Raw genomic sequence first — 26,278 nt, forward strand, 5'->3', positions numbered from 1 at the left:
GGTTCTGTACTTGCAAACAGTAGTTTGATTTAAGTTTTTGCAGACCACATGGTATGAAAAATGACTGAGCATGAACAAAGCTATGTTTTTCCTTAGCCATTTCAAAACGATGTTCACCAAAAAATACGAGGACTTATTCAAAATAACCAATTCGGCAGTAGAAAGCAAGCACTAAAACAGTTTATTTCTTTTATACGCAACCAGTAAAGACCATTCAACTTTTGAAAGAATCCTAACTTTCGAAGCAGAGTCAGCATACTAAAAGTTGTCGAATACTGAATGGTCAGTAACTTATATATTATGATAGTATAACTTGCCCCATGTTCTGTTAGACTAATTAGTCTAAGCATTATTTTAAAGCAGGTAAACAATGTACAGCAGAGGTTCTCAAACTGTGGTCCGCGGACCACTTCCATTCAGGTGGTCCGTGGATAGTTCCCTCTAAGGTGCGCGCCTGGGTGGCCGCACATGAAAAAATGATGGGCCACCCACCTAATTAGTGGAGCCGTGCAGGCGTGGCTCCACTAATTAGGTGCCTGGACCCTGGAGAAGATGCAAATGTAAGGTAAGGTGGTGGCCCTGGGGGGAATACGGGGTACGTGGGAAGGGGCAGTGGGGTGAGAAGAGGGAGTGGGGGGGAACTGGGACATGCAGGGCCAGAGAAAGAGGTGACTTTCCCCAGCTCCAGGGCTGCGGCTGCTGGGGAGACACCCCCCTTCCTTCCCAGCCCCAGTTCGGGGACTGCCGCGGTGGGGAAGAGAGGGAGAGACCGTCCTCCTTCCCAGCTCGGTGGCGCCGCAGCCGGGGAGATCCCCATCCTTCCCAGCCCAGGTACTGCCACAGCAGGGGAGAGAGGGCACATCCATCGCATTAGAAAGGTAAAACTACTGATATTGAAATATGAATTGCATGCTTTTATTTGTAGAACAAAAAAACAATTAAGGGTTTTTTTAATATAGAACTTTTATCCAAAATGCTTTACAGTAGTTAGCCAATGGTACAAACAACATTTGGAAAGATCATTAAGTGGTCTGCTGAGACCCTCAGCAATTTTCAAGTGGTCCGTGAAAAAAAAAAAAAAAAAAAAAAGTTTGAGAACCACTGACGTAGAGAACTAGCTCGATTACTTCACTGAAGTAATATTGAGCTGATGTATAGTATCAGAAAATACAAGAGCTGCAACTTATCACACTTTGAAGTTAATACACTGAGTTTCATTTTTATGTTTATATTTCCATCTGAATGCTTTTTCTGGACTGTGCAGTGCACTGGTTTAACAAGACAATCTGAGAGTTTTCATGCTTAGATAAGAGATTACTGCATGTTAACTGTACCCAATATCCTGTTGGTAAAGTGCACTGCTAGCCACTAAGAAAATGTGTTAGTACAGCATCTGTCTCCAGCCTCAAACTTTCACAGCAGGATGTTGGATGGGAAGACTGTGTCTTGTCTCTTCATGCCTAGTTAAAGGTGACCTGCAAACGAAAGAAATTGGGCTTCTGCCTTTTTGCTTTTTTTTGGATGTATAAAGGCAGCCTGAAATATATTTTTTCCCTACTTGTTTCCTACTTTATTTCACGTCTGTTTAGGCTAGAAGACCAGGAAGAAGAATTAGTGTCTTGTGATGGTGTAATTTATATATTAAGAGAAAGGATTTTTAGTCAGACTGCTTAGAACACCAGTAGGCTTAAAAAAAAATTAACACCCATTTAACTTCAATGACTAAACTCTGAATCTACTCAATGTTTAGCATATACCACTCACACCCCTCCAATTAAAGGAAGAGTTTACAACAACAACATCATATGCGTTCCATTAGTCTTCCAACAAAGCCAGAGACTCTACATTCCCAACATTTCTAAGGGGTGGGGGGGGAAATGAGCAACCTCACTCCACAGCTACCTTTAAAAAATAAAAATAAAAAGGGAAAACAAAGCATCTTCTCAGGTGTTCTTTATACATAAAGCAGAAAAAGGGCACAGGCCCAATTTTTAAGAAATCTGCAGGTCACTTAAGATTTTTAATAGTTATCGGTCATTACTACTTTTCTGTGACATACCTTGTACTGCAAGAAGCTGCTCTTCTGTAGTCCAACGGGCATTGATTTTCTGATTCAACTATTAAAATTAGAGAAATTGCACACTAGGATTATTAAAGCACATTCCAAACCCATTGTAAAATATCTGAAAGTCATAAAAGCACATATTTTAATGCCTGAATTTCTTTGATAGTTTTCCCTGTTTGCAGTAAGGTGCAATCAAAGACTCAGTTGTCACAGAGTAATAATCATTTTCATGAAGGTAAAAACATTTAGTTAGTTTACTGTTTAAAATTAAATTGCATTATTAGAACAATTTCTAAATTATTTTGCATTTTCAAGCAATACACTCACCATTAAAAGAGTAGCTTCAGTAATTGAAAAAACAAAACAAAAAAAACCCCACCCCAATGCTTGTGACGTGTTGGTGAAAGTAGCAACTAATTAGCTGACAGTTTCACCAGAAAAGCTGGTTTGTAATGGCACATGATCCAGCTCCCTAGCTTTATGTATAATCATCCTAACCTTGCTGCCTCTGTTGTCCCTCTTCCCTCTCACCTCCCATTTAAAAGATTGAGGAAAGGCATATTTTGCCAACTTCCTCCATGCAATGGTAACTATTTTGGTTCCCTCTGAATTTCAGTGTTCCAGTTAAACTGTTGCTGAAACACACACACTGTGCAGCAGCAAACGACTCAAACTATACAATAATGTATCTTCCCACCAATCCAAGTGCAATGCCACACATTCTAGCACATTATATTAATTTACCTCAGGAGGTTTGAATTCTTCAATCCCACCTTCCATTTTTTGTTTCAGTGCACTGTTTACTTGCTTAGCATTTTGAACCTTGGTTTAAAAAAAAAAAAAAAAAAAAGTTTATCAGCTCCACAAACAAAGTTGATCACTTTGTACAAACATCTCCACTAGGATTCCCACAAGTATGCCTCTTAAATTACAGAAGTAAACACTATGGTTTAATGCTTCTCTACTTTTAACTGCTGCTTCACAGACAAATCATATTTTACCCTGGAGAGTGAATGAGAGAGACACGACTAACACAGTGTTCTTTGAAAGGCTGGTTAAAAATCAGTCCACCAGGATTATGACAAACCAGGAGGAAGATAAAAGCTAATTTTCAAAAAATTCCACACCTGTATAGAATAAGGAATATTTCAGGATACTATAAACATCTTTTCATTTGCCACTCTTACATTGTTACTGAGTGAGAGAAATTCTATACGTAAATTGTTTCTCAGAAGGCTAGGTTCTCTCCTTCCCCAACAGAACTCTAAAAAGTGATGAGATATTTCTAGTTACTTTCTTGTTGCAGACTGCTTTTTACTGGTTTTGCTGGCTTCAGGTTATGATCTCCTGATATAGTTCATTTTGGATTTATTTTGACACATTTAAATTAGAGATTAATTTTTGTTTACAAAGGTGTACTTTCTAACTCACACTTGCACATTACTATTAACAAATTAAAATGTGCTGACGCAATGCACAGATGAACGCATATATGAGAAAATGGATTTGCAAGGCTGGTTTGACAGCATGCAAAGGCTTGAATGCATGGGAAGGCATTGAGTATAGAGAAAAACTCTGTTGCACTCAGTCTAGGCAAAGAAAGAGCTGCACACTTCCAGCATTTTAAACAGAAATACATCTGGATCCATGATTTTTCCAATGTTTCCCCCATCCTATACACACATTAAAAAAGTTATAATACATGATAAATAAACAGATCACTTCCACCCCTATTAGATTTTATTCAGTTTAAAATCAGATAAGATGTTAAAATACAAAAAATTCTATTTCCCTTCAACATAGAAATTAAGAAGCTGTTGGGAGGATTACCCCTTTACAAGAATTAAATGTACATGTGTTTTTAGAAAGAGGTAGTCCCACAAAATTATATCCTCAATAGTGGGCAAGGGTAGCATTAAAACAGGAGAGGCTATTTTCTAACTTCCAACCTGTTATCAGTGTAGAATTAACAAGTCTAGGAACAATCAATTTAACAAGACACTTGTGTTGAAGCAAAAGACCCATGATTTCAGAAACCCCATAAAGAGAGGGATTAGGACAATGGTTCTCAACCTGTGGCCCATTCAGCACATAGCTGTGGCCCATGTGACATCCTCAGGGCCAGACTGATAGTGTGTGTATATATTAGTGTGGATGTGGCCCACATAACACAGAGAGCTGCGTATGTAGCCCACAATGGTAAATAGGTTGAGAACCACTTGATTAGAAAAATACACACAGTCTCAGGAATTCACAGCAAAACAAAACAAGACAGATGACCCAAAGTACCTGGCGCTTCAATGAGATTAACTCCATGTCCAGCTGTCTAAGAATTGTGTTGGCTGCATTGGGGCTACAGGAAACTGCTACCACATCTTCCTGGGTCAGATACATGCCCTTAGGTGGACGACATTTAGAACGCTGCGAGTGATGGCGATGCTGTAAGCTCTGATACTCTCTTCTACCCAGCCCTATTTTACTGGTCTGAACAGGTTGTTCATTATTGCCCTTAAAAGTTAGAAGAGGTAGGTGGATTAAAGTACACAGCTTTTGAATACCATGCAAGCATATTTTACAAACAGCTTACACGAAAAAGAAAACTAGGCCATTTCTACAGCTACCCAAAAGGGGCATTAAAGCCTTAAATTAGAGTTATGCTCCCAAGTCAGTTGTTGGCTAGGTCAGTCGTCAACCTTTAACATATTCCTAACCTCTAACACTTTAAATAAAAGTTGCAGGTTATAAAATATGCTTTACATAAATCTAAGCTCCTTAGTGTCAATATATTCTACATTAAAAAAAAATTAAGGTTGCAAAGTGAAGCACTAGAGCTGGTTAAAAAAAAATCATCAAAAATATTGTCTTGTTAAAACTAAAATGTTTCACAGGAAGATCTCTCAGTCCAGAATGGACTCCACTCAAAATATGAGAGAAACAAAGAGAGAGACACTCTTCAGCCTGGTGGTTAGGGTCCAGGTTCAAGTCCTCTGCTCCGAATTGAGAAAAGGCTGTTCCATCCCAGATTACTCTGAATGCATTCTAATGCAGAAGGAACACATTTTGAAACATTTAATTATTTCATGAAATGGAACTGTTTTCTGGACAGCCCTACCAAATGCCAGAATTAAGGTTGCCTGTGCAACCCTAATTCCCCCACCTCCACCCTTTTTATGTATGCATTATTACACAGCCTTTAATAACATGATCACATACTGATTTTCCTGCAGGACCTCGGCTTCATTCAGTCCACAGGATTTTGTCCCCATTGTTCAGTGTGTGGCTCTAGACCTTATTTACAGCATACTATTCAACTCTTACACAAAATACAATTAAAGTATATTTCCTTAAAGTAATTAAAGTAATTTCCTTATAGCTTTTCTGAAGTACTCATATATACAGTTTAATTAAGTCTTGGATATATATAGTATTCAAGATCTTCACAAACATTAATTTATCTTCACACAATTCCTGAGAGATGAGGTATTATCCCCATTTTACAGATGGGGCATAAAGTCCAAAAAAATCCATTAATTTCAGGTGCCAATTTGAGATGCTTAGGACCTGATTTTTTGCCATATTTTGCATTTTATAGCACTTGAAATATTTTAATACAGCTCCCATTGACTTCATAATGCAGTCAGTGCACATCTGCAAATCAGGGTCTAGGGCCTCAACTCAGAAAATGAGGAACACATAATTAGGGAGCATCTCTGAAAAGTTTGGTTTAATGGATTTGCTCATCATCACACAGGATCTGTGGGGCAGAGGCAGGGATAGAATCCAAATCTCCAGGGCAGCATTCAACTGTCCTAATAATGAAACTATCCTTTCTATTCCTGCAACCCCCTAACTAATGCACTATACACTTTTCAGTTTCCACAACAAATGAAGCAGGGGTCCTACAGACAACAGCCTTCTTTACTACAAAATTCTGATTAATTTCCAAAGCAGGTGCATCTGGCACACTGATGGAATGGGGCAGAGTTCCTGGTGAAAAAACAGTATGTGATCATGTAACTGAAGTCTAACAATGCATATGAACAAGAGGGCTGAATTAGGGTTGCATAAGCAATCCTAATTCTGGCATTTCCTCACTTGTGAGTGCTTGGCTTTTGCAAGTTTAATAATGTTCTTTTGAAGAAACTGAAAATATAAAACAAACAAACAAAAAAAAAACCCATTATCAAACTGATCCCCACTGATGAACCATGGGGTTAGAACCTTCTGATCCATCACAGAGACCTCTGCCACCTAAGCTAACTGAGTAACTGAGCGCAGTGATAGGTTGTCCTCCTGTATTCCTCCTGGGGGCATTTTGCACAAAGTAGAATTTTGCAGAAATTAACACTGTGTGTGCACGTGTGCACAGAATTTCCTTTCCCCCACAGAAATGGGCTGCAGTACTGCTGGCTCCCACATAGAAGACACTGCTGGGGGCAGGGGGAGGGAGCTAGAGGGTTCCTGGCAGCTGCAGTTCCCAGCATGCCCTGAGGGAAGGAGAGGGTGGAGCACAGGAAATGCCATGCAAGCCTAGGACTAAGCATCACATGGTTTCTCCCTCTGGATCCCTGCGCTTGGAGGGAGGGAGGTGGGTGTCGGGGCTGGGGGTGCCGTGGCTGGGCTGAGGGAGGGAAATCTGGGCTGGGGAGCCCTGTGGCTGGGCTGTGGGTGTCTGGCCACCCCGGCTGGGCTTGGGGGTGGGGGGGAGCAGGGGAAGAGAGGGGAAGCGGGCAGAGAAACAGGAACTGGGTTGTCATAGGGGTTTCTTTAACTCTCTACTCCTGGCGGGAATTTATGTGTGTGTCTGTACTGTTACAGACATACTTGCTGACAGGTATTTTGAAATAAATTACCAAACTAATTAGGGCTGTTAAGCAATTAAAAACATTAATCGCGATTAACTGTGCAAGAAAATTAATCGCAATTTATCACACGATTAATCGCGCTGTTAAACAATAGGATACCATTTGTTTAAATAGTTTTGGATGTTTTCTATATTTTCTAATATATTGATTTCAATTGCAACACAGAATACAAAGTGTACAGTGCTTACTTTATATTTATTTTTGATTGCAAATATTTGCACTGTAAAATACAAAAGAAATAGTATTTCAATTCACCTAAGTACAGTAATGCAATCTCTATCATGAAAGCTGAACTTAAATATGTATAATTATGTACAAAAATAACTGCATTCAAAAATAAAACATTGTAAAACTTTAGAGTCTACAAGTCCACTCAGGCTTACTTCTTGCTCAGCCAATCACTCGGACAAAAGTTCGTTTACATTTTCAGGAGATAATGCTGCCCACTTCTTGTTTACTGTATCACCTGAAAGTGAGAACAGGCGTTCACATGACACTATTGTACCCGGCATCGCAAGATATTTACGTGCCAGATGCACTAAAGATTCATATGTCCCTTCATGCTTCAAACACCATTCCAGAGGACGTGTCCAGGCTGATGACGGGTTCTGCTCGATAATAATCCAGAGCAGAGCAGACTGATGCATGTTCATTTTCATCATCTGAGTCAAATTAACCAGCAGAAGGTTAATCTTCTCTTTTTTGTTGGTTCGGGTTCTGTAGTTCCCACGTCGGAGTGTTGCTCTTTTAAGACTTCTGAAAGCATGCTCAGCACCTCGTCCCTCTCAGATTTTGGAAGGCACTTCAGATTCTTAAACTTTGACTCAAATGATGTAGCTATCTTTAGAAATCTCATATTGGTACCTTCTTTGTGTTTTGTCAAATCTGCAGTGAAAGTGTTCTTAAAATGAACAACATGTGCTGTGCCATCATCTGAGACTACTGTAACATGAAATATATGGCAGAATGCAGGTAAAACAGAGCAGGGGACATTGAATTCCTTTGGGGAGAATTGTGTCACAAATTTCATTAATGCATTATTTTTTTAATGAGCATCATCAGCATGGAAGCATGTATTCTGGAATGGTGGCCGAAGCATGAAGGGGCCTACGAATGTTTAGCCTATCTGGCACGTAAAGGCCTTGCAATGACAGGTTCAAAAGTGCCATGTGAACGCCTGTTCTCACTTTCAGGTGACCTTGTAAACAAGAAGCGGGCAGCATTATCTCCCGTAAAATGTAAACAAACTTGTTTGTCTTAGCGAATGGCTGAACAAGAAGTAGGACTGAGTGGACTTGTAGGCTCTAAAGTATTACACTGTTTTGCTTTTAGTGCAATTATGTAACAAAAAATAATCTATATTTGTAAGTTGCACTTTCACAATAAAGAGATTGCACTACAGTACTTGTATGAGGTGAACTGAAAAACACTTTCTTTTGTTTGCCATTGTTAGGGTGCAAATATTTGTAATAAAAAATATAAAGTGAGCAGTCTACTTTGTAAACTGTATTGTAACTGAAATAGATATATTTGAAAATGTAGAAAACATCCAAAAATATTTAATAAATTTCAATTGGTGTTCTACTGTTTAACAGTGCAATTAAAACTGCGATTAATCTTTTTAGTTGCAATGAATTTTTTGAGTTAATCGCGTGAATTAAGTGTGATTAATCGACAGCCCTAAAAATAATTGAAACTGGCATGATTATGTAGTGTTATTTGGACAAATAAAATTTGCAAAATTTTAAAATATTGTGTGCAGAATTTTTAATTTTTTGGCACAGAATGCCCCCAGGAGTACCTGTATGTGAGCAAAAACTGGAAGGGAATGAGACCCACTGTCAGATATTTGCTGACATCAGAGAATTGGTAAAATTCAAGAAACTCAGGTTCCGTTTTGGGGGAGGAAATGTTCTAGAAGGCACAGACTTCTGCCCCTTTCCCCCAAAGCCTGACCTCTTCTGCCCAGTAACCTACCCCTGTTCTAGTCCATTCTCTTGACCCATCCCTGGCTCCTTGTCCCAGTCCCATTCTCCTTGTCTACCCGGCCCCAGTTTCCGTTTCTCATGCTTCTCGTCCGAGTCCCATTGCCAGCACCTTCTGGGATCCTTGACCAATCTGTCTCTCCTCCCACATTGGCTCCCAGTCCCAGTTTCCCTCTCCAGGATCCTAGCTAATTTTAGTCCCCTGCATCCCTGGCTCCTTGTCCAAGTCTCTTTGTCCAGGCAGTTCCAATTCTTCCTCCACACACCAGTTCCGTGTTAGATCTCAGTACCCGCCCTCCCACCAGCTCCCAGTTTTCATGCTTAGCTAAGCAGTCAGTCCCAGACTTCCCCCTCCAACTTCCAGTCATGTTTCCCATCCCACCCTCAAGTCTTAGTCTCATTGGACTCCTTGCCCCAATCTATTCCTCTCCCTCCCCTTGTGCTATTTTATTCCCCTTTGCATTGAAGTCAGATGGATTCCTTCTCCTTGCTGCCCAAGTGCCACCGCGTGCATGTGTGTCACTGAGCGCACAGAAAAGAGAATTTTTCCCTGTTCTCATTTCCAGTGCCCAGAAGCAGCCACTGCAGGGAAAGTGCCTCTGAGCGCCCACGACCCTGGACTAAAGCACGCTCAGTCACTCAGTGGGGATGGTGCAATCTGCTCAGCACTAGAAGCTGAGAGAGAGGGGCTCAGGCACGCTAAGGATACACTCTTTGGCTGTTAGTTCTAGCAAGTAAGTCTCTGAGCCTCTGTATAAGTACTCAGTTTAACTTTTCAGTTTTTCAAAGGCTTATAACTTTGCCAAATGTGCATGGAATTTCACAGGGGCAACAAAAACCATCAGCTGCATAGGAGCACGTAGGACCACATTTTTAAAGGTATTTTGGTGTTGCTGTGCTCAGCATTGCTAGTCTGATTTAAGAGCCTAAATCTCATTTGCAAAAGGGAGTTAGACATATAGGAGTCTAAATCTCATCACACTGAGCATAGCAACACCTAAATACCCTTACAAATCTGGGCCTAAAGCTTTTTTTTTTTTTTTTTTTAAGTTTGCTCTGCCCACGTTAAAAAAAAACCCACAATGTATTACTCCCTCGCCTCATTTTCTAAAACAGCTGAACCATTTTGGCTGAAAATTTTCCAAAAGCCTAAAGCAAAGACCCTGGGTTTTTTTGCCTTCATCTGCACCATGGGCCATGGGTCACTTGCACGTTTAAACTGGTGTAAATGGTGGATTCTCTGTAACTTGACGTCCCTCAAATCATGATTTAAAGACTTCAGTAACTTAGCCAGTGGTTATGCGTCTATTACAGGAGTGGGCAGGTGAGGTTCTGTGGCCTGCAATATACAGGAGGTGACTAGATGATCATGATGGTCCCTTCTGGCCTGAAAGTCTATGAAAGCATCAGCCATGCCATCAGCCAACTATAATTATATGCAAAAAACGAAGTTAAAAGAACCCAGTGTTAAAGTTGCAGAGTCAGGCAGTCATTGAAGTGTAAAAATTAAGGTTTCTTCCTGGCAGTACCTCCTAACTTTTGAGTGCTTGACTCTGCAACATAATGACTGTTCTTTTAACTTTGTGTTTAATATATACTTATACTTCTCTATGATCTTAGTTACAGATTATTAAATTAATTCCTGAATTGCTCCACAGGTTCTGGGGGGAAAAAGAAACAACTCAACCTTTCTCAAATCAACTTACCTACTTCATCATTTATAGGACTCTCACTGTTCACTTTCTGTTTTCTGCCATCCCATATTGCCATCCGCATACTGTATTTGTTCCTTCTCTTCCTCCGTTCCCCTATAACTCTAATGTACATTTCCCCCTGAAGTTTCTATGGGCTTGTCTTCATTACCGGGGAGATCGACGCTCGATTTAGAGGGTCTAGTGAAGATCCACTAAATCAACGGCAGCGTGCTCTCCAGTTGACCCTGGTACTCCAGCTCTCCAAGAAGAGTAAGGTAAGTCGATGGGAGAGCATCTCCCGTCAACGCAGCGCAGCGAAGACACCGCGGTAAGCTGACGTAGGCTATGACAACTCTAGCTATGTTATTCACGTAGCTGGAGTAGCGTAATTTAGGTCGATTTACCCCGGTAGTGAAGACAAGCCCTATTTTGCGATGTTGTGTACCTTCCTCTCTCCACAACAGGTTGTTTCATTCTGCCTTAGTGGGCTCATGGAAATTTTGTACTAGATATATGCTCTAGAATAGATCAAAGCCAGAGTTTTTTTAAAAAGGATCTATACATCGTTTGATGTCTCTACTTTTCATTTTTGAAGCAACAGCCATACCTTACCTGTAGGCTACTAAAAATTATGATTTTTGTTTTAGAAAAATATAGGATTACACTACTTGGCTTAATTTTGCTTAGAAAGTCAAGATATGTAAGAACTAGAAACATCAGACCACAAAATAAATCTTGATTTAGGTCTAAAACTTATTAGTCTACCTGGCCAGTCCCTACAAACTTGTTAGTTATTCTTTAACTCTTTAATTTTATTCTGTACCATATTTAATGGTTCAAATATAGTAAATCATGAAAGCAAATTGGGCAATTCTTTAAAAGTAGCTTGTCCTCTTTTTGGGTTGCTGAATCCAAAAGAAAGGACCTTAGAGCATTCCCCCATTAGGAAGGGAGGAACAAGGGGCAGAAAGACTCTCTCCACTGGATTTGTGCCATACCAATTCCAAGAAACGTTGAAGGACACACAAGACAGTGGCAAAACTGAGACTAAGATCCGTATCTTTGGACTCCCAGTCCAATACCCTATCCTCTTGACCATTCTATGTTCCAGCTTTCTTTTGGCAGAGATACAAAGTTTATTAGCAGTGCTATTCCTTTACTGTCTTTGAAAGGACCCTTGCTAATTTGTGTTTTTCTCCCCCATGCTCAAAATATCTTTTTTTTTTAAAAACCAGCACATTTTCTAATATATAGAAATGTTTTCTCTCTCCTGTGGTATGGAAGACCCAAAATGTGCTAAGGTAACTAAGGAAACTTACTACATACAAAGTTCTGTAAACATGAATAGTTTTTCCCATAGTTTTTCAGTTTTAATAACCTTTAGAGTCTATTTGCAAGAACAGAAGGTAAAGGGACACCACACTTCTGACTTAAAGTTTTTAAAAGATTAAAGATACTTTTACAGATACCAAAGAATTTCCTTCCCTCTTAAAAGGGAAAAAGTAAGGTCATATCCACCATAATTTCTACTAGAAAGAAGTATTCAGACAAATTAAAGATATCTATGGCCTAATTACTTGAATGAAGAGGACATGCCATACTTTGAGAAACACCACTTTGTATTTTAATGCACAAAGAAAGTACTTGATATCCAATTACTCAGCATCAGTTAGAAACTGGAAAGAGTATTTGACAGAACAGCCAAACAAGTGTCTCTTATTGATTAGTCTTGAGCTACTCTTTGAAATTTCTTCTCACTGGCTGATCAGCAATTTCTTTACTTCTCTCTATCCCCAAAGAGAGGGGTGTTACATACAAGACTGAAATTGTCTCAGCAAATTAAATAGTAAAGGTTAGCTTCATTCAAAAAGCATCAAAATCTTCTATATTTTAAGCATATGAGGATTTCACCATGTTGCAAGTTATACTCTTTACAGAAGGCATCATGGAAAAATTACTAACATTCATTTGTAATTAGAGTGTTACCTCCTTTTTGGTTTCTTTTTTTGGATCATAATCACTATCGTTTCCATCCATTGGATGTGCTTCTTCCACATCATCATCACTGAGGATAGACAACAGATGAGTAAACTTGGTTCTATTAGCCTGTTATTCCACTATTTTTGCCAACGCTATCTACAATTATACAGTTAACATACATTCTAAATAATGTTAGTCATACTGTTACAAGACACACAAACAGACCCGAGTTATGGTTATTTTGGAATTTCTTTTTAAGATGTAGTACACCCTGGAAGCATTTTTCTTTTGTTAAGCCTGTGTATGTTGCCATAATTAAAGCAACAGTTGGAAAAAATTATGTTTCTCTTGGGAAAAAAAGAAGCAGGAAGACTTGGATTCAAATTTATGATGTTCAGGCAACAGCACTTCTGGTGACATGAAAAGTAAAAAACACACCTCAGGAAGTTCAGTGTGTCTGTAATAACTGGAAAGTCTAACTAGACTGAAAGCAAATGGATTTGATTTTATAGTCCTTAAGTGAAAGTCACTAATTATTTTGAATTTATTTAAAAGGCTTGCCTCCTTATTATACGTAGTTAGGACCTTTGCCTCTATAAAAAACTAAATAGACCTAAAAACAGTATTTACCATAAAAATGGAGAATAGTAATTGCATGTTAAAATTTTTAAATTGAAGGCTATTTAAAGGTTTAAAAACACAGTAAAGTACAGTAAACTGCAGAATGCCAATAAAACAATATTACTGGACATTTCAGCAATTTGTAGTTGTTTAGTTACCTTTTCCTTCCCTCCTGATCCCACCCCCAACCAAGATTTCTAAGTCTTGTTTCATAGGATTTGTTTCACAGGACAACTTAGTAACCAGTCTGCTGTGCAGCTACGGCATTTGCCACAGAGCTGTTTACTTCCTAGAGCAGAAGTAAAATACAGTTTTTCTGTTGAAAGGGCATATGACTAAACTAGTAGTACTCTCACCATTAGAAACGGCCCCTCCAGGTTAGAGTTGAAGCATATTGTCAAAAAAATGCTGCCATATCTGTATCTAAACAAAGAACTTCACTCTCGGGCAATTAGCTTTTTAAAAGTATTCAACCCACCTGTCACCTTGATTATTTCTATTGGCTAGTTTTCGAGCCTGTCGATCCATCAAGCTTGTCCTAGAGCGAGTTTTTTTCCACGAATAGTAATATTTTACAAGGCTTGCAATAGTCTTGTCTGGAAGCTAGAAGAATTAGTTCAAATATTAAAAAAATGCAAACTATGTAAACTAGTAGCTGAAGCATAATTATCTTACAATAACCCTTATATGAATGCTTTCTTAATTTTCCATGCATCTAGAGAAAGAAGAAAACACTTATGGTTTTTCCACTTTAAAAAACTATTTCATGCTTTAACCAAAAAAATCTCATGCCACTCTTGTAAACAGAGAGTTTTTACAGCTATAAAAGGCTGAATAATACAGAAGCAAAAACTGAATTTAAGTTTCTTAGACTAAGTTATTTAGAGTAGGAACCCTAGCTTTGAATATGTTTATATGGTACTTAGCATAATGGGGCTTTATTCTGATAGGAGCCTTCAGATTAAAAATATTTATATTAAAAAATAGTTATAATCAGAAATATTACCTTACCATTTGTTGGATCCTGTGAAAGCTCTTCCCATGGAAACTAAAAGCTTGTTCAAATAGGACTTTATCTTCAACTGTCCATTCATCAGGGAAAGGAGTGAAATTAGGGAGATCCGCAAGGGACTTCTCAATGTTATGTTTATGCCAGAACAACATGCCAAGTGCCTTTGAAAAGAAATAATCCATTTTTGATTTTAGCTGACTTGTATCAAAGCACACTTTAGAACACTACATTAAAAAAACCTATGTTAAATATGACTACTATCAAAAGAAATTCACACTTAAGCTTCTCTTCTATTATGAATATGTAATACAGCTTATAAGGTTCTCGCCACAGTTACTTTGATCAGTGGGCACTTTTGCATTCCATCCATGCTGCAATACCTGGACCAGTCAGTCAATTCGAGGTCAGTGTGGCAGTATCACCTCTGAATTAGTTAGCATAAAATAGTGGTAGGCTCAAAATCTGACCTACTTTCTCCCTCTACAAACAAATATAGACTACGTAGTTCTTTACAGATCTTCCCGGGCCCAACTCCCAGCCCATTCAAACAAAAAGATTTCTGCTGTTCAGTGACCAGAAACCCACCCAGCCCTCTACCCTCACCTGCTGCATGTGCACATGCAGTAAAAATATTCATTAGGGAGACAAGGAATTTGCAATTTTAAAAGGCTGCTTGTGAGTAAATAAAATACAATTCTGAAACTCTGAATACATCCTGAACGTCCTTTTAACGATCCCCCAGCTCTCAAATAAAAAAAGCTGTCTGGCTTGTGTCAGGCATTTCCATTGTCCATGGCTGTGTATGATATACCATAAAACAGACAATTTTAAATAAATCTCTATACTGGGTGTAAATAGTGAGTAATCTCTCTGTATTTCTGATAAAGACTCTAGAACAACTGGAGACTTCCCCTCCATCCCCCCCCCCCCCCAAAAAAAAAAAAAAAAAAGAAACCTTCATAGATTTTGCACCAAGTCTTGTTCATGACTTGGGGAATACTCAAACAGAACTGACTATATTAGTTTCATACAGAACATAAATGATAAATAACAGCTCATCATCAGGTCTCAGTGCCTTGATTTAATGGATCTACCAGCTTTTCCCCGACAACATTTTTCCACTCTAAGCACAAACTACCAGCAGTTTGTGTATGCAGACTTACTAATGAGCACTGTATCTTTTTCCTAAAGAGCACTGGGAAAAACAATACAAGCTAAATTTTTTTCTGTACACATTGTAGACACCACAACATTGTCTGCCTCTCCTTCCAACAATACAGACTTAAACAGCCAAGTATTGCAATGAGTTCTCATTACTAAGATTTCATTATTATTTGCCCTACTCTTCTTCCCCAAAACAAGGTTATACAAGAGGATCTTTTACTGGTACAATAACTAAACTTTTGTTTTCTGTTACCCTTACTTTTACTATATTCATTCACTTGGTAATCTTTAAAATACAAGCTTGCTACAGATCTTAGTCATTAGCGTGAACTAGCAATGTTTACCTATACTGTTTTTTATGGGATAGTGGTTAAATAGTAAAACCAAAACACAGCTTTAACTACAACCTCCAAACACTGCAAGTTTTGAAACTTTGATAGTGTTTTTCTTGCTTTGAAAAATGCCAGTTGAATTATTTTTGTATCACCCCACTAGTTGAAATGCCTTTGCAACAGCAACATGGAGAGCATTAAATCAATGTTAGCATTTAAAAATATTTAAAATTCTTACTTCCAAAATGCACAAGTCCATACCCAAAATTGCTTGCCTAAGAAATAGTTTTTTTTTTAAAGTTACATAAACACACAATTACATGACATGCTCAGGTTACCAAAACATACCAAACTTTTCAAAACTGTGCATTATAAGCTGAGTATGTCATGAAAATAAAGAGCGCAATCTTTTGCGGAGAATCCAGACCACACGAGTATGCAGATCCATAAACCTGCAGTGTTTGCTGCCACGCCTGAAGAGATAGCACTAGTTAATGGAAGCCAGTTGAAAAAACTGAGTTGTGTTATACAGTAAACACCACCTTAAAAATCATTCATAGAACTTACCTGTTCCACATTGTATCCATGTTTTTCCTTTGCTATTGCAATATATTCATCCACTGTAAGAAAGCAATGCCAGAATTAATCTCTCTGAAAGTGTGGGTTCTGCTACAAAACCACAAAAAGTTAGTCACTTAAATGTAACAAAGCAGAGGTGTAGTTATGGATAACTGATATCAAAGTTTTGATTATGTGTTTCAATCCTTCTTCCCTACCTTTCGTACACTGCTTGTTTTCACAGGGCCTGATCTTGCAAAAGGTTATGCATGTGCTTAACTTTACACACTACAAGCAGTTCCATGGAAGTCAGTGAGGTTTCTTAAAGTGTGTAAAATTGAAGCAGTGCAGAATCTATTTTCCTATGTTTGTACAGTGCCTATATTGTAGGGACTACAGTAATAAACGTACATAATGGTATCCACTAAGATACTTATGTCAATTTTAACAGTATTTACTTATTTACCAGAGATTTGTTGATTGATTGATCTTTCATAGATCTCACCGCTGGGGACTTTCAAAGAGTGGAGAATTGGAAGATTTCAAAAGAGAATTGAGAACTTTTATTTTAACATAGTATATTAAAACATTCAGTTAATCTAAAAAACTCCTCAACTGCATAATCTCACAGGTCCTTAGTTTTTAATCCCTTGATTTATCAGCATAACATTTAGCCACCCAATGGAGTCAATTGTCAATAGAAGTGTATATATGAAAGTCTGACCGTTATCTTACCAACAGTAAATTTATGACTTAACTGCAATACTCTACTTATGCCTAACCAAAATGCTTGGACAAAGTATCTCTCACTGACCTTAAATACAGTACTCCTCACTTAACGTCGTCCCGGTTAACATTGATACGTTGCTGATCAATTAGAGAACATGCTTGTTTAAAGTTGTGCAATGCTGCCTTATAACGCTGTTTGGCAGCTGCCTGCTTTGTCCACAGCATGCAGAAAAAGCAGCCCATTGGACCTAGCTGGTGGGGGCTTGGAACCAGGATGGACCGGCTGCCCTCCTAAGTTCCCTGTGCGGCAGCCGCCCAGCAGGCTAACAATTGCAGGGCAGTTCAGCTGTCCCTCCCCCCACTGCTGTGTACTGCTCCTGCGAGTCTCCTGGTTGCTGGGGGGGGGAGGGGGAGAGAAAAGGGGTGCTAATGTCAGGGTGTACCCCTCCCCCCACTCCTGTACCCCATCTCTACAGAGCGGGGGGACACGACAGGGCTCAGGACAGAGGGAGCTTGCTGGCAGCAGCTGCTGTCTCAACTTGCTGATCTACTTAAAAAGGCAGTGTACTTAAAGTGGGGTCAGCGTACTTAAAGGGGCAATGCGCATTACGGGCGCGCTCTCTCTCTCTCTCACTCACTCACACACAGTAGCTCTCGGTCTCTTCCCTCCAACCCCCCCCCACACACACACACACACAGTGTGTGTGTGTCTGTCTCTCTCTGCCATGCTGTGTCTCCTTCCTCCATTCGTGCTGCCTTGTAAAGCGTGAGGCTACGTTAACAACGTGTTAACACTTGAGGGCTCAGCCGAATGCTAGTTCATTATTTCGCAGTCAGGCATTCCCTGGGAAACATCTCACCTTTTGACTCCACCACCTCCCTTTTGTCTGGTGAAAAAAATTTCCCTGAAACCTAACCCACCCCATTTACATCAATTCTTATGGGGAAATTGGATTTGCTTAACATTGTTTCGCTTACAGTAGCATTTTTCAGCTTTGTTGTTTCATACACAACATAACTTATGCAACTTTCCCACACTGCAAGAGAAATTATGTGCTAAAAATTAGAAGTAGACAGTTCAACATCAAATGCAGTGAACCAGTTCTAGTTAATAGAGTATAATTTTCTTGGGAGAAGAGGACTTACACTTGGCATCTGGAATACTATGGTATGGAGACCACACAAGCATCCCTCCATTGTCTTTATCAGTATATTTTGTAGCACCTGTAAGAAAAGTTGTCTTAGTGTTTATTAAAATGACCTAAAGAACAGTGTATTCACAGTTATTTCCCTCCACGCGTATAAGAAGACTAGCACAACTTAAGTGACGTAACTGCCATTCACAACTGGATATTCGATATGACTCCAATTACCAAAATTTGACAATTAAAGCTGCTTGCCCAGGTTGGATTGGATGCAGAGTTTAGGGATCATCTCGCTGGGGTAGTTCATAGTCGAGCTGGAGGCAGTAAGTGTATTAGTTTCCTTGAAATGGACAACATTACCACAGTCTGATTTGTCATATGTTCTTGGTTGGGTTTCTTTAAAAGAGACTAAATTACTTGTTGAACATAGCTGCTGGATGATGCTTGACCCTTAGAGCAAGAGAACAGCAATACTGACCGCTATATTCTTACACAGAGTTAATAAAACCATACATGATATCAGCCTTTTTACCACCTTTCTTGCCAAGTCTCTACCCAGCAGTTAGAGTAGACACTCCCTGGATTTATACAGAACCACGGTTTTCCTCAAGAAGCTGTCCTCCCGAGGGAATCCAGACCCACCTCTCCTTACTAGCTACTGAGTTATTTATTTAAGTTACCTATTGGCTCCCCCCACACCCCAAAGATTCCTTCCTTTGTTTTTGCATTATCTCTAGCTAGTAGGCAAATGATCATTTTGGAGGCGAGGTGAGCGTAATGTTTTCTGGATGTGTACTATATTTAGTCAGTTTTCTTCCTTTAGATTTGTAGTGTTTTGTATTTGGTACTGTCTTTGCAGACTAATGCCAGTTAGTTATATCGAAATACAATAAGCAAAAGTTTCATTTTAAAGAATGAAGTTAGCATCACAATTAGTTATGCAAATATATTAAATGCATCTCCTTCACCTGCAGCACAAGTCAAATATCTGTCAATCTGAGCCAGCAATAGTACCTGATCTCTTGAACGCAGGATAATTAAAGACAATGAAATAAGAGGACTACCAGAATACATGCTTGTGGAACGTTCAAGTTTAACATGGACATCAAAATCAATCAATTCATGTCCTGGATACCAGCAGCTATTACATATTCAATTTTAGAAGAAGATTCAAAGCTTGAAGTTATCACAGAACTATAAAATGTAGGGCTGAAAGGGTCCTTGAAAGGTCATCAAATTCAGCCCCTCCACACTGAGGAAGGACTAAGTAAGCTTAGACCATCCCTGACAGGTGTTTGTCCAAAAACCTCCCAAAACCTGTTCTTAAAGACCTCCAATGATGGGGATTCCACAACCTCCCTTATAGTAGTGTTACTTGCACTTTGACATAATCTTTCATACAAGGGCCTCAAAGCACTATGCAAAGAGTGAAAAGATACAAACTAATATTAAAACCAAAAAGTAGTAAATAAAGAGAAGATGGTTTTATAAGTCTGAGAAACAGGACTGTTTTTTTTTTTAAATATAAACAGTGAGCTCTGTGTCATTTTGAAGAGCGCTCAGCAGTGGATTAACTTTTCCGAGGGAGAAGTAAATTGAGTCCAAAGCTGAGCACTTCTTATCTTGTACTCAGTGATTTTTTTTTTAACCTCACTCTGAAGAAGATAGTTGTAAAGTTTGAGACATAGAAGTTTTTAAAGTATTGTTATTTTAAAAAGCCAAGTTGTTTTAAAAGAAGTATCTGAAATTTAAGGTGCTTCATCTTTTTGAACTTAAACCACACTTTTAACCATTTAGGAGAAAAAAAATAAAGATATCAGAGTCTACCTGGGTTACTTATAAAACAATGCAATATATGGCCAAATATTTTTGCTTGCCGAGCATACATACATGAAAGTCAGCATTTATAGAGTTTATTCTGAACCAAGAAATAAGTCTTGAAAAAGACACCATTCAAGTAATACTGAAAAAGCATGCTAAATTTTAAAAACACTCAGTATTTTTATTATTATAAAAGTAATATCTATTATTTACAGCCAGAAGCTTTGTACTTGGAATGACCATGGAATGAATAATTCCATTATGCCCCACTCCCAAGAGTTGAGCCTAAACCAAACCAGCTTAACTTGCATGTTGCTATTCCCTCCCCATGTCCTAATAGGGTGTCACACTGTTCCCTCCTACAGGAAAGCCCACAGACGGAAGGATGAAACAAACAAGGACTCCTTCCTCTTTACCTTCTCCCACATATTCTACTGCAGGAAGGAGCAACCTAGACCCGACAGGCCACTGCAGGAGTAGGATGGCAGATACACTGGTTGGATTAAGGCTTTGTGAGGGGAAACTTGAATGATTAGACAATTCCATCATGCCTCATTCTCCAAGTTTCTCCTAAACTGCTGTGTCCTGTAAGGGACTGGTGAGGGGGGGAGAAGAGGAGAGAAGTGGGGTTTTAAGGGTTGTATAGGTGGAAGGTTGGAATATTCTACGGAACAAGCCCTCAGACCCGTCACATCCTTTTAAAAATGGGTGATGTTTTTCCATTGCAGAATGGATTTCACACGAAAGGTAACCTTTTCTAGGTAATTTTCATAGGGAGATGTGAATCCCATTCTCCCCACATATACGACTTCTCACTCCCTGAATTCAACCAAGCAGAATTCTCCACAGGACCCAGGGAGAGGATGCGGGGAAAGACCATGCTGAAGAGGCATCTGACCCAACTGCCTTCAGCACAGGAGGGAGAAGTCCATTTGGAGAGGACCCTTTACATGCAATGTAGGGGGAATGATGCGTTCCATGTGAATTGGAGTGAAAGTAAGCTAGCTGAGGAAAAAGGACTCCAGCTCAAAAGACCACATGGTCTTTGACATGGAGTTCCATTCTGCTTATTGATAAGCGGTAGAGGCAAATAGATGGAAATACTAGGGAAATTAGATACTAATAAACATGAAAAGAAACGAGCTATCAGCCTGGGAGGATTAGGCAGAGAACTATGCAGGTTGAAAAATACTAGAATTCTCAGCATAAAAGGTCGACCAGTAAAACCTCAATGTAAGCTTCTTTTGGTAAAGCACATATGTTGCACTGTGCATTGTACATCACAGGTACACCAGTGCTGGTCAACAGTTGATACTTCAAAAATGAGATTCCATCCAACTGAAGATGGCCTTTAATTCATCAGTTCTCCTAATCGTTGCTGTGCTAAAGTTATTCCACTACAGATTTGGAATGACACCTGTTAATTTTGAATTAATGTTAATAGCAATTACTTACGCACACAGGTGGACACACAGAGAAAAAGTGATGGGTACAAAACTCAAGACTTTGGGTTTGAAGTGAATACTACTCTTAAAAGGATGTGTCAACTTCAAAAATACACCAAAGACAACTAACTGAAAGAGCAGAGAAATGTGTTTCAATTTTACTTTGTACCTTCAACAGCGCTTCATATGTAGTCAATTTCTCAGCTTAGTCAGTTTATTTGGTTTGGGTGGGTCTTTCACAGACAGGGAGAATGAACATTTTAAAAAATAAATAAATAAGCATCTCTGGAAAAACTGGCACAGGAACTTGGGGTGGGGGAGGTATAGTATGTGAGGCTAAGTACATTTTAAAAAAGCTGAGTAGAACCTGTTCTGAAGAGCTTGTACTGAATATAATGGAGAACATAAGAAGAGCAGTTCTGATACAGGAGACTCTCTGAAACGAGGGTGATTAGGGCCATGAATACTTCGATAAAACCCATAAAAGGGCCCTAAAAGAGGCAATATCTTAAAGTCCACAGGGGGCTCTTCTGGGCACACCTGTGAAAGCTCCAAAAATAAATGGATCGAGCTCAGGTTGTAAGCCTTGCTGTACTCCAAATAAATCAAAGTCTATCAGATTTAGCAGAAAAGCCAGACAGAGGACCATCCTTCTCCCTCCCTCCCTCTTCTAAATACAACCAAAACCTTCCTCTGCTATCCATCTCCTCGCCTTTCTCCCTTGAAGTACATTCAATTGACTCATGAACCACACAATGACCCATTTTCCAACACAGCAATTTCTTTATCCTCTCTTCCAAGGGCCCAGCTTTAGAAAAGAAAGCAGCTTTATGATATTGACACTTCTATGGTGTCAGTGGGATATCTGTAAAAATAGGGGCTTGTTTGATATGGGATTGAGGGCATGTAGGACTAGGACAAAGAGACTTCAGTTTTAGCAGAGGTAGGAAACAGAAAGAGTAGTTCCAGTGACAAAGCAGGAGATGACAAATTCTGGTTCAGCTGGGCAGTAGAAAATCAAAAAGGTTTATTTTGTTAATTGGCTAATTTCAGAATTTAGGCCGGTTATTTTATCAGAACTGTTTCTTCCATCCAATAAATTTCTCTTCTTCTTATTAAAGAGGTATTCTTGTGTAACTTAGGTGTTAAAGTGACAACTACATTATGTCTCCCCAGCTGTTCTGTTTAACGATAATATACATGTAGTTTCCTTTGGTCACATAATAGATTTCAACATTAAGGATGTGAACATAAAAAAAAAAAAAAAAAAAAAGTTGTCTGACACATTAACTTCCCCTCATGCTGCTCTACTCTCAACGAGAATCCCCTTTTCATGTTCTACAGTGGCATGACAGCATCAGTACTAACTCTGAATTTTATGACAACTACTTAAGATCTAATAGAGTCCACCCAATTATAATACTTAACATCTAGTTTACCATTATCTGAGTGTCACGACTTTAACAATTAACATATTTTGTCATTTAATACAGCTATTTGCTCAACAGAAATAATTTGCAACGATGTAATATTCTTAAAAATTTGATCAAATGAAGCTGAGGATTCACTGCTCACACATGTACACACAAAATGAATACAACTATCAGAGGGCAAAACTGGGTGTTAGACTTTATAGGCAGTTTTAATCAGCCACTGATTTTTCTCACTGTTTTAACAGAATGAAATTTAAATATCAATTTGATGACTACCTACTTAAAAATCTAATGGAGTGCACCTAATTAGAACATTTAACACCTCAGTATACTCTACATAAGAGATATTTTAATGCCAAGAGCAAAGACATTAGGAGAGACATTCAGCTTTAAAGCTGCAGTGTTACATTTAAAAATAGATATGCTTTTAACTTTAGCAGGCATACAAAATGTATGTCATCTTATTTGCTGTGAACAAAAATGTTGATTTTTCTCTTTTTTAAAAACAGTGATCACTCCACAGAATGCACAGCTTTGTTACAGCATGATGTCTGGCTTTCAAACTGATGATGCCTCATAAACCTGATCAGAAAGGAGAACAATTGTTCAGACAGATTTACATGGCAACATCTGTTTGGTTAAACACAGCACCTTACTAACGTGGTAGACATTTATTCTTACAATTCATGGCAGCAGTCATTCCAAGTTTAACTTTAATTTTGCAGTACTAGTATCAAGAAGGCAATGCAGGAGACATTTTAGAAAGTTTTCCAATACTAGTTCAGAAAAAATGAGAATTACAGTTCTTCTAGTTACAAAAATTTTCGGTAAGTAGATATAAATTTTTAAGTTCCTTCCTCTAGAACTTCTGCACAAGAGGCAGGAGTATGCACAATCCTAAAGGCAATGCTATATTTTTGGATTCAAAATATGTAACATTTAGTTTTTTCACTAGTTACACAACAGAAACTGTTTTCAGAGATCACTTCTAAGATGACTCCCATCCACTTATAAGCTCTTGAATACATACAAATTAATTTTATGCTGGTAGTTTCAATTCTACTGCATGTATACATTATATATATGGTGTTTAAGAGAAAAATTTTAATTGCAGGATTTAATGATTTTGCTGTCCTATAAAAGCTGGAGGATGTTCTCTCTTCACTGCCCAGTTATTTAAAGTATTAAAACAATTGCTAAATATTTTGCTTCTCTAGGTGGCCTGTAGGCAGAACAAGCCTAGACTGCGTGTCAGGAGTGATCATTTTTATCTGTTAAAACAAACATGTTTAGACTTACTAATGTAAATGTAATAAGCTTTAACCATAACACTATTTATTAACAAACACAGAAACCTGAAGTATGAAATAAGGTACTAGTTTCCAGAGGAAACCTCCTTACATCCCCAAAATTCCTAAGGGATGTACCCACTCCTAAGACAAAATCATTTTCAAAAGTGCTTCCAGACCCAAGAAGCAGGCTAAGGGCAACTAGTCCCCATCGACAGAAGCTCCAACTTGGGAGGTACCATGGGAGGAGCTCTGGCCCAATCCTCTTCCCGGCACGAATCATCTGACACCAATGGAGCCTGTTTGGAGAACAGGAAAGTAGACAGGCTTCACTGTGACCACCACAGCAGGACTAACAGATGCGCTTAACACATTATTACTCTATTATAAATGTACACAAAATAAGTGTCTCATGTTTAGCTTATTAAGACCGAATGTCAGAGTGTATGTGGCTAGCCAATATCCCTTTCTTCCCCCACCCACTGTGTGGGCAAGAGAAGCTAGTCTGCAACAGTACAGATATCGAGACTACCCCACCTTACAAAACAAGGTGCTTGAAAACCCAGACAAATGGTTCTACATTTTAGAGGTACTAGAACAAGGTATCCACTATTTCTGCAACTCCTCCCACCCCACCCCAATAGAGGTCATATTAAGAGCATTATAAAGCAAACATTTTTTCATTCCCTCTTGTAACCTGCACCTCCTGTCTACAATGGGGGGGGGGGGGGAGAGACACTGACGCTTTGTCTGTAGCCCTGCCATCCGATCTTGGTAAATTAAACACAGCTTTCCCCCTCAATGCTTTTCTCCCCCTCAGCTCACACGGAGCAGATGCTGCCCCTGCAATGCTCTCGTGACTGACAGCAAACACAAAACCTAAAAACAAAAATCCACGTTAACCTTTGCAATGCAATGCTCCCACACAGTATCCAAGTGAAAACACAAACACACACCCCTCTCCATTATAAATCATTATATTAACCCCCATTTTCAAAACAGCAGCGACAAGATGTCAGGTTATAGTACAAAAGCTATTTACCAGGATCAAAGTCAGGGATTCGAGCTTGATATTCTGCTCCGACCCGCATTCCTACATCTGCAATGCAAGAGAAAACAAACGCATTACTGGGATTTTATCTTTAAAGGGCGGGAGGATGAGAAGGGGGGTGCTATTTAAATGAAAACTAGGAAATTCAACGATCTAGGCGGTCTGCACTCAATCCGAGGCTACCAACAATCTTGCAAATTCAAGGGCTGCTCCCTGCGACCCTTGCGCTTCAAAAAGCCTCCAACCCCATCTCCTACACCAGCGATGCAAAAGCAGAGGCCCCTCCCCCCCATGGATTAAGGTCTATTACTTAGTGAAGGTGGGAGCTATTTACGGGGATTCCGGCGGTCCGTCGCAGCCACTCCGCGCAGCGCAGCGCACCTCCACCCCAGCCCCCCATGTGCAGTGCGGTGCGGCGCACGCACACGCGAGCCATGGCCAGGCACCGCGCGCGGCCGCCCGACCTGCACGCGCGCAAAGGTCCGAGATGCGCAGTCTCCCGCGTTGGCCGGCGCAGGCGGCAACGCTCGTGCCCTGAGCCGCGCTGCGCCCCGCCCCCTCCCCCGGATCAGCCTCGCCCAGCTAGGCCCGGCAGCGAGTCCGCGGCTCGTACCGTGCTCGTCGCCGCTGTCGCCGCCGCCGCTCTCCGGCTCCGAGTAGTGCCCGTTGGAGGGGCTACTGCTCTTGGTGCCGTTGGGGGCTGTCCGGCTCTTGCCCCCCAGGAACTCGGCTCCCTTCTCCATCATGCCCGGCATGGCGGGGCGGGGAGCGGCGGCGGCGCTGCCTGGCGAGGGGGAAAGTTAAGACGGAGCCGCCATGTTGCCCCCTCCCCGCCCCAGGCCCCCGCTGCTCCAGCCGGCGCCTCCGCCCCCTCACACTCTCCCCCCCCCCCCACCGCGCCTCGCCCGGCCCCTACGCAGCCCACGGCCCGGGGATCCCTCCGCCTCGGCCCGGCCGGATCTATCCCCGAGGAGGAGGGGTGGGGGAACCGCGGAAGGATTACGGTCAGCGGCTGGGGGTTCACGATTATGGCCATTAGCTGCTTCCGACCTATCTCCCTCCGGTTGGGAGGTGGGAACTACTTAGCCT

General features: G+C 40.1%; 1 protein-coding gene across 6 annotated transcripts in view; it reads right to left on the bottom strand.

The window, feature by feature from the left end:
- The window catches only part of RCOR3 (REST corepressor 3), a 35,426-nt gene extending 9,378 nt beyond the window's left edge, over nt 1-26,048 (bottom strand). Inside the window, exons 1-11 of one of the 6 annotated variants that reach the window (XM_077813800.1) lie at nt 25,803-26,048; nt 25,181-25,237; nt 18,152-18,229; nt 16,743-16,790; nt 16,286-16,338; nt 14,222-14,383; nt 13,689-13,813; nt 12,596-12,674; nt 4,355-4,573; nt 2,810-2,887; nt 2,060-2,117 (exon numbers count right to left, since the gene is read on the bottom strand). In XM_077813800.1, coding sequence (XP_077669926.1) covers nt 2,060-2,117; nt 2,810-2,887; nt 4,355-4,573; nt 12,596-12,674; nt 13,689-13,813; nt 14,222-14,383; nt 16,286-16,338; nt 16,743-16,790; nt 18,152-18,229; nt 25,181-25,237; nt 25,803-25,944 — 1,099 coding nt within the window. In that variant the 5' untranslated portion in view covers nt 25,945-26,048. Of the gene's footprint in view, nt 1-2,059; nt 2,118-2,809; nt 2,888-4,354; nt 4,574-12,595; nt 12,675-13,688; nt 13,814-14,221; nt 14,384-16,285; nt 16,339-16,742; nt 16,791-18,151; nt 18,230-25,180; nt 25,238-25,523; nt 25,587-25,653; nt 25,706-25,802 lie in introns of those variants that run through there. The other 5 variants (XM_077813796.1, XM_077813799.1, XM_077813798.1 and 2 more) reach the window with 5 other exon arrangements.
- Nucleotides 26,049-26,278: the final 230 nt, after the last annotated feature.

The sequence above is a fragment of the Eretmochelys imbricata genome, chromosome 3 (genome assembly GCF_965152235.1).
Source record: "Eretmochelys imbricata isolate rEreImb1 chromosome 3, rEreImb1.hap1, whole genome shotgun sequence".
Classification (NCBI taxonomy): domain Eukaryota; kingdom Metazoa; phylum Chordata; order Testudines; family Cheloniidae; genus Eretmochelys; species Eretmochelys imbricata.